General features: G+C 43.5%; 1 protein-coding gene across 3 annotated transcripts in view; it reads right to left on the bottom strand.

Annotated features, from left to right (window-relative positions):
• The window catches only part of STARD3NL (STARD3 N-terminal like), a 54,034-nt gene that overhangs the window by 26,896 nt on the left and 17,889 nt on the right, over positions 1-9,249 (bottom strand). For all 3 annotated transcript variants that reach the window (XM_027835776.1, XM_027835778.1, XM_027835777.1), the window contains exon 2: positions 2,315-2,600. In XM_027835776.1, coding sequence (XP_027691577.1) covers positions 2,315-2,539 — 225 coding nt within the window. In that variant the 5' untranslated portion in view covers positions 2,540-2,600. The remainder of the gene's footprint in view (positions 1-2,314; positions 2,601-9,249) is intronic.

Below are 9,249 nucleotides of genomic sequence, written 5' to 3'. Positions count from 1 at the left end.
AGAGAGAGAGAGAGAGAGGTGCAGCCAAAGATCTGAGGAGTCTGAGGGAGGAGAGACTGCTGGAAGCTAGCCAGGGCAAGAAGGGTAAAGGGGGCTCTGAGGAAGCTGTGGCTACCACAGATACAAATCCCCTTCCATTCCTACCGGACTTTAAACCTGCTGGTGCCCACTGTGAAGAAGTGAGACGTTGAGCTTGTAAACACCTCGGCACTCTCACTATCTACAGTAAAAGACAGTTCTGAAAATGCAGATTCCTCCATCAAACGACCTTGTGAATTGTCAATAGCCAGCTTCCTTTGACATAATCATCATTTGAATGGGACAGTGCTACAAAGAGAGAGGTTTTAAAGAAATGGAAATGAAACTAGAAGCCGACCCAGGTTGGAAATAAACGAAATTCTAAGAAACTTATAAAACTCCAGCTACCCTGTAAGGCTGAAGTTACTGATGGAATGCATTTCAAATTGTGATCAGCAGTTCTTTTCAGGGCATTAAGCTTTCTTCTTCAAAACCCAAATGTGTCCAACTAAAAACTAGTTCCAATTAAAACTGGCCCCCTGCTCCTGCAAGCTATCTGTTCCATTTGCTAATAATTATTCCCTGAAAATGAACACATCGCCATTAATTACAGGAAGCCCAGTCTTTGGCTAAGAAGAAATCCTTCCCAAGGCAGGAGGCAGTGAGTGCTCCAGATCCAAGGAGAGGGAGATCCAAGTACTCAGTAGATCTAAAGCCAATCTCAGGGGCCTTTGGGCCAGATCCACAGGGAGCCAGTGAGAAGAAAGGTGGGGAACAAATGGTAGCAGAGAGCCAAGAGGAAAAGGAAATGGAGGGAGAAGTGGAGGAAGGGCGAAGACAAAGAGTGAGCCTTGCAAAGGGAGGCACGGGCCAGCATGGCTACCTCGAAACCCGGATGCTGAAGACAAGTCTCATCTCCTCCCCTGACAACACTGTGCCACACTTCATACGGAGATTTTAGTAAAGCGTCTGAATCGTTCACATCATGTTCCTGAAAAGGCAGACAGGGATGGGGTCCATGGCAACAGTCAACTGGATTAGGAACTTGTCACATGACCAGACTCAAGGAACAGTCATATGGGTCCATGTCAATCTTTTAGATTATTAGGAGAGAGCCCCCAAACTCCGCCATTGGGTCCTATGCTGACATAACATTTATAATAATGGCGTGGGTGTGTGAGGATGCTTGTCTAATTTACAGGCTGACTTAGCTAACACATTGAACATCGAGATCCCAAAAGAGCGACGGTCTAGAGAAGGGTTTCTGAAGAGTTCCTGGCTCATGGATCCCTTTGGGTGTCTGGTGAAACCTGTAGACCAACTCAGATTGTATTCAACTGTCTGAGAATCAGAATGTTCTTAAATGCATCAAGTGAAAGAGGGAAGTAATTATATTCATATGCACTTGTCAAAATATTTTTTTACAGTGCCCAGACTCCAGGCTAAGAGCCCCTGTGCTACACCAACAAGCCAGATCTAACCTATTATTTAAAAGAGATAAACGAATGACAACACACTTTGGTTCAAAAAATCAGCTTCAAAAGTAAAGGATGAAGGAGGTATTGCTGTATCACAGTACCTTTGGAAAAAGAACTGAGGTTTAGTGGACTTCCAATTCAATCCGCGTCACTCATCAGTGTGACGGGGTGGCCAAAAGCTACTTTGGTCCCAGACAACAAGGAGGTGACCATAGAGCATAGAATACCAGTCTTGAGGCCAGTAAGAATCAAGTTCAAACCCTGCCTCAGACACTTATAAGCTAAGTTACCCTAGGCAAATCCCTTAACCTGTCTAAGCCTCAGTTTCCTCATCTGTAAAATGGAGATAATAACAGCACCTCCCTCCCAGGGCTGCCATGAGGATTAGATGAGATAATAATTGCAAAGCACTTTTACAGAAATATAGCTATGGGCAATAAGACATTATGTCCAGGAAAAGGGAGGTGACAGTCACATTCTACTCTGCCCCAGTCAGATTAGATCTGAAACGCTTGGTGACTCGATGCAGGACCGAGCTCCACCAGGAGAGAACAAAGGATGATGAGACTGAGGAAGAGAAGGCTGAGGGCACAAACAAGAGTAGAAAGATCATTAGTTTAAATTTTGAAATATCAATAAAAGAAGGAACTTTAAATGTTTAAGCCACTGCATATTTCATCGGCTCAGAAACATCATGTTTAAACTGACACCCTATTTAAATAGAATTATGTGGGGAAGAAACAGTAGTTGAAGAAAATGTGAAACCACTTTGATTTTCGGAAACTGAAATGCTAAAATTAATGGAAGGTAACACTCACATTTAACTCTATTATCCACAGCAGAGTAACAAACAAGAGGTCAAAGGTGACAAACAAACAGAAAGTCCTTCTGACGTCAGAGATGCCTTTCTTCTCCCGCCCTTCGTAGGACTCGATCCTCGCCATCAGTTGGGTGGGGTTGATGGAATGGACGTTGAGCAGAGATGCGTGGGAGCCCTGACTTCCGCTGAGGGCATTTTCCAGATCATCTGGCAGATGATTCATCCTGGTGGTGGTTTAAAGGAACTTTTTCCCAGCTTCACCATCACTAGCATTCAGGAATGATCTTTAGAGTAAAAGAAATGGAAACACAAAGTAAGTTTTCTTGAAGTACTTTGTCAAACTGCCTTTCACTGTGTGGCCATTTCCAAAATCTGGTGACAGGGAACCTTGGGGAAGGAGGTCTACTAACAAGACACAACACAAAGGCCTCGCTTTGAAATTAAAGGCCGGGACAAAGGCTTGATGCAACAGAAAATGGAAAGGGAAGAACTTCTGATTTTTGTTTTCTTATTTACTCAAATATCATTATAATATGTTGTCAAAAAAGAAACATGAAACTGTAAAAAAAAAAAAAGAAAAGAGACCATGTAGGCTATGAACAGCATCCCATAATTTTATGGTAAATAGGACACTTCCTGGTGTGAGAATTACATCTACCAATGACATGGTCTGGGCAGCGAGACACCCTGGCCCACAGAACTTCTAAATACATTGGAGGCGTGTCATACTCATATTTAACTTATGAACCAATTCAACTCCATCCATGGGGAAGGGGGAGGGAGAAAAAAAAATAAGTTAAGTAGATCCGACTTTTAAAAAGATTCCAAGCCCTTTCCAACTGCAACTACTTAAAGATACTTTCTGGGTGATTTTAGGGGATTGGTGAGGGTCTTTGGTACTGTGGATTCTACCTTACGGCCTAACTTTACAGTCCAATTCCCCAGTAAGAAGCTCCCCCACCATAACCCTAGGGAAAGGCAGACTCAAAGCATTCAGCACAAGCTACAGAGAAATGGCCCCAGACTCCTCCACTCTGGCCCCACTGATTCAGGCAGACACAGTGCTGTGGTGGAAGAGGCATTAAGCAAAGTCAAGAAAGAAGAAATGAAGGAAACAGACGTTTACTAAGCACTTGCTCTGTGTCAGATGCTGTGCTATGCATCTGACCAAAATTATCTCATTTGAGCCTTGTAACAAGCCTGGGAAGTAGGTGCTATTATTATCCCCATTTTATAGTTAAAGAAACTGAGGCAGATTTGCCCAAGGTCACACAATAAGTGTCTGAGGCTGGATTTGAACTCAGGTCTTCCTGACTCTAGGCCCAGTGCTCTGTGCAGTATAACACCCCAAAGCTAGTTCCGGTATGTGATATTGAACAAATCCTTTAACCTCCCTGGGCCTGTGAACTCATAACATTCTATAAGTTAAATTCCATGACATAAGGCTGACTTTTTGTGGCAACAAAGAACTGAAAATAAAGTAGGTCAATACTTTACTAGGGGAGAAATTGTAGTAAATGAATAGAATAGATTATTACTGCACTCTAAGAAATGACATTTAGGAAGAATTCGGAGAACCCAGGAAGATTTACACGAATTGATTCAGAATAAAGTAAGCAGACCACCCCCGCCAAAAAAATAAACATTATAACAAAGCAAAGTAAAAGAACAAAAGTAAGCTGAATGCTATATAATCGTACCAGCAACTTAAGGAGGGGCAGCTAGGTGGCGCAGTTTATAGAGCACCGGCTCTGGAGTCAGGAGGACCTGAGTTCAAATCTAGCCTCAGACACTTGACACTTACTAGCTGTGTGACCCTGGGCAAGTTACTTAACCCCATTGCCTAGTCGGGGGTGGGGAAGAAAGAAAAGAAATCCTAAGGGAATGCACCTTATTTATGGAGATATGAGCACTATGAGTGTGAAATATTGAAGGTACATGTTATAAGACATGGTTAATTTAGTGGTGGGTTTTGCGGAATTACTTTTTTTCCCCTCTTTCTTTTTTGTTCTTTGTTATGAGGCTAGTTTGCTGGATGGTTTGGCTGGGTGGAGGCCTATTGCACACATAAAGTCTAGGGGATTCGAGGCAGAGATACCCTAGTAAAATAGTATTTTCCCTTCCTCTACAAAAGTCTGGTTTCCCAGACAAGTAGAACTCTCCCATCAAAAGAACCAATTGGATTTGTTCTGATTTACAAACAAGTCTTGACTTTAGCTCTTTCTCTGATCCCCCCCACCAATATCTGCATCAGCAAAGACTGACCACACCTGGGAGCAAAAAAGACACCTGTCCCAGGTACATCATAATGTTCAGCGAGCTCTCAGATAACTCCAGGCAAAGACAACTAGACAATGATCAGGTCATAAGCCCCGAATTTCTGATCAGACCAATGAGATGTACATGCTCAGTGATGGGCTCCACTACATAGACAAAGGAAAGTCACTGGGTAGGCAATCATTTGGAGAAAGCCATTTACTCAGAATGAAAAAGAAATGCTGCTTGTTTATCAATCCAAAGCATCAACAGGGGTTTTCTACCACAACAGGACACGCCAGAAAAAAAGCATGCAGGGGGAGTCATTACTCCCCCGTCCTAGTTTTAAGTGTGCTTGAGACGTAATGCAATCAACTAAGTGCCTCCAAAGACGGTTTAGGTTTGCTACGTTAACTCTCCTTTGCTATGCCAGAGGACTTCCTGACGGCGATCACGCAGGACTGACTAGGGTTGGCCTCCTCTCCTCAGATAAGCAGCAGCTTGGAGTTCCTCTAGAACCTGGATTCGAATGGAGATGGAGTTCAGAGAGCTCCATGCCTTGGTTACCAAAAACGACACCAAGAGTCTCTACCTATTATCTACTCCCTCCACTAGCAGCCAGCAAGAACGTGCCAGGGCAAGAAAGGGATGGAAGACACCTGGGCTCAGAGGGCGTGGGGCATGGGAAACCTCCTACCTGCTCTGAAAAAGAAAGCTCCTTTCTGATTGACCGGTATCATGACCACGGTTCATGTGTGGTATGTTTTCTCATAAGAACCCATAACTAGAAATACTCTATCTTTAATGGAATTATCTTGAAGAAGGGTAACCACTCCAATAACAATAGCTAACATTTATGCAGATGCTGCGCTAAGCGCTTTACAATTACTACCTCATTTGATCCTCATAATAACCCTGCACGGTTGGTACTATTCTTATCCCCATTCTACAGATGAGGAAACAGAGGCAAACAGAGAGGTGAAGTGACTTACCCAGGATCACACAGTTAGTAAGCTAAGGGTCTGAGGCTTGATTTGAACTTTCTGACTCCAGGCTCTATGTTCTACCTACCTTGTCTCCAAGCTACACAAGGGAAAGTGAATGTAGGAGGTTAATAAAAGCACCTTGAAATGAATATATCACTAATGAAAAAGATGGTTTTTGTTGGTTTTTTACTTTTGCCACAATCACATCGTTACCAGTTTATTTACTGTGAATGTTTCTGTGACTCAGCACCTCTGGGCTCTAGGTCAGTTCTGTGAAATGTTTGCTAGAACTTACCCCTCAAGAAACCTCTCTGATGAACGGAAGCAACCCTGCCCCCCCCATTCTCTTTTACTTTATTTCTGCCAGTCAAACTTCTGTTTGTACTCACCAATAATTTAAGGCATATTTGGTAAACAGAAGTATTAACAAAAGTCAGTCAATCCCTCCTGCCAGAGAATGAAGATGATAAGGCACTGCAATTCTCGTGTAGGCTGGGACTGCCAAGAACTGGACGAGGGACTGCATCTTCCAGCCAAGATATTATTACAATTGCTAATCTCTTTCCTGGGGGAATTTTTTTCAAGAGGAAGCCGTTTTGTTTCATTTGCTGAGACAAAGTAATCTTTGTTTCGGGGCCATCAGGATGGTGTTTTTTGCAAAAGTTTCCATGGATGATTGCTACTAATGTTCTCTCTTTAAAATGTCTTGTCAGCTTGGAAACTCCAAAGGCCTTCCATGGCAAGTTTGGGAAGTAGGAGGAAAAAATACCCGTGTATACTGGATAACGTGGTTTACCCTGCCCCTACGTGGGGGTCTTGGGCAAATCACCTCAACTCTCTGGACCTTCTGCTCCCTTCTCTGGCATATGAGGAGGCTGACCAAGAGGGCCCTGAATATCCCTTTCAGCTCTGTATCTCTGCTTCCAAGAGTAATGTTTCACCATTTCAAGCGGATGCAGCAATCTCATTCCACTCCTACCTAGGAGCCGTAGTTAAAACAAACAAAGCCCAGCTAGCCGGGAGGGGGTCAGCGTAGGAGTACTTAGTCACATATATCTGTGCATCCTCCCAAGTATAAAAACGTTTAGAAATGATTTCTACATAAATGTGTGTGCATATCCACAGGACTGCTAAGCTGCCTCTCCTCTCGGCTTTAGGAGGAACAAGGTCCTGCCTATAACTGATCCCAGAAATGCCATTCGTGGCGTCTGCCCTCCCCCTCTGCCACACAGGTAATAAACAATGATGGCAATAAGGTCATCAGTTTTCATTGTCAGTATCCGTAAATTAAAGGTATCATTTTGAAGCGCATGAGAAATCAGAAGAGAGCATAAAAGGTACAGCTCAATGAAAGGGTTGACTTCGATTCTTCGCCCAACACACAGAGCTAAAACAAAAATCACAGCTAGTTATAGCCTGTGATGTTCTGGGCCTCAGAAAGCTGTCTCTAACACGTGGCTACATTAAGGCCAGCATATAAGCAGAAACCTTCACTCAGTCTTAGAAAGAGCACAGGGCTGGGAGGGTCCCCTCTACCGATATTCATCTGAGCTCAGAGCCTCTAAGGAAGTTGCTTAGCCTCTAGACCTCAGTTTCCTCCTCTGTGAAAGAGGGTGAGAGGCCGAACTAGAAGATATCCAAGGTTTCTCTCATCTCTGAGTCTATCATCCTTTAGAATAAGGGGGCCTGAGAGGCCATCTAAGGCAGAATTTACAGAGGAGGAAACTGAGGCCTTGAGAGGAAAGACCCCACAGGTCATAAGTGACAAGGGTGGGGTTTGAACCCAGTTTCTCTGCCTCCACAGACAGGGCTCTTTTCCCAAAATTGTCTGTTAGTCAGTGAAAATACTCAAATGTCGTTCACAAGACAATAAAGAAATGTCATAGCTCTGAGACTTAACTAGCAACAAAAGAAAATCACTGTGCATGGGAACAAACATTTTTATTTAGCAATTCATGCTCCACCATGACACACAGGTGGACTTGCTGAATTAAAACAACATAAACACAAATTTTTGATATAAAACCATCATTCTGTATTAGAAAAACAAGCAGAGCTAAGAGCAGCCGTCACTGATCAGGCTGCCCCTGGGGCCAAAGGGCTGGATTTCCTAGTTACAATGCTATTCCAACTGATGAGAACTTTCTCTGAAGAGCTCAAATAGCTCTTTTTAAAACTCAGGTCCTAGAACACATTACACTTTCCGAGGCACGGGTGCTAGAAATGCCATAAATAGTGAGAAACTGTCAACTATGGTAAATTTTTTAAATTAACAAAGATGTTGTTGGTGCTTTAAAACATGCACATGGAACTGTGATTTCATCAATCTGAAAGATCTCTCCCAAAATGCAGAAGGAAACCCAGCCATGTCTGCCCATTTCCTCCCCAAAGGTCAGCACATTCAAGAACTTCCTTGCTTTCTCCTGACACTGTGAGGGGACCCATAGAGGGCTATTATCATTCTCTGGATCCATCAAATGACCACGGACCAGTTCTAGTCTTTGAAGAAGCTCTAGCCTGCTCACTCTTACCATGTACCTTTCCATTGCCCTCTATGGGTTGTTCATTTTTAATTGCATTTCACGGCCAAACGACAATGCTGGCCAAATTTTGGTGTTAAAAAGATGGGTCTTGGAAAAGCTCCTTTAATGGTCCTAAGACTCTTGTGACAGTAATTTCCCCAAAGCAATCCGGGCCACTTTCCTCTTGTTAAACATGGGCCCAACTCATAGCTGATCTGCATTTTCTATACCCGATGTGCACAGTAATAGACACGTTCTGTAAGTGGTCTATCCAACACCTGTTGTAATGTGAACAATTATCATTCTTCATCCACTTGGCCTTAACAGTGTGGATGGTCAGGCCGAACCTTTTTAAATGATCACAGATCTCTTCCAGAAGGCTCTGCAGTGTTCGGAGGCTTGCTGAAATCAGCACAATGTCATCCTCAAACGGGCACACTGGGAGGACCTCAGCCTGCACAGGGAACCCTACTTTGCCTTGGGTTTGGTACTGGCTCTTCTCCATCAATGTGACAAACACCTCAGGCCAGAACACGTCTATCTCCTTGTTTATGTCCCACCTGATAGTCAACATCAGATGGAGACTGAGCAGGGTTGTTTACGTTGCTAGAATTTTTTTTTTAAACATCTTTATTTAAAGTTTTGAGTTCCAAATTCTGTCCAGCCCTTTGTCCCTGAGATGGTAAGCAACTTGATACAGGTTATACATGTGCAATTATGTAAAACATTTCCATGTTAGTCATTTTGTACAAGAAGCCTTGACATTGCTATAATTTTCAGAGTTGTGAATGATTCTAATGGACGAATGGGCAATACCTTCCTGACAAAGACTCTGGTCCTCAGCGTCCTCATCTGTAAAAACAGATTACATTCTCACTGCCCACCCCACAGACCTGTTGTCAAGGGAAGAGGAGACAGCACTTATGGAAAGCACCAGGCAAAATTCAAGATTCTACCCAAACATAAGACGTTCCAGCAAGACACTGAATTTCTCCAGGTCCTAGAACGAAGGCACTGAACGAGATACTCGATGACCTCTCTACACAGACTCTCCTCACATCAGACCAACCCCCAAGAAATACCTCCAGCCTCAGCCTCAAAGGCAGACGGCAGCCACTGGATAAGCCCCCTCCCCATGTTTAAGATCGTGTATTTCTAAAGCTGATGAG

Source organism: Vombatus ursinus, unplaced genomic scaffold (assembly GCF_900497805.2).
Source record: "Vombatus ursinus unplaced genomic scaffold, bare-nosed wombat genome assembly UNPS02014817.1, whole genome shotgun sequence".
NCBI lineage: Eukaryota > Metazoa > Chordata > Mammalia > Diprotodontia > Vombatidae > Vombatus > Vombatus ursinus.
The sequence above is the reverse complement of the archived record's forward strand: the minus strand, read 5'-3'. Positions and strand labels throughout refer to the sequence as shown.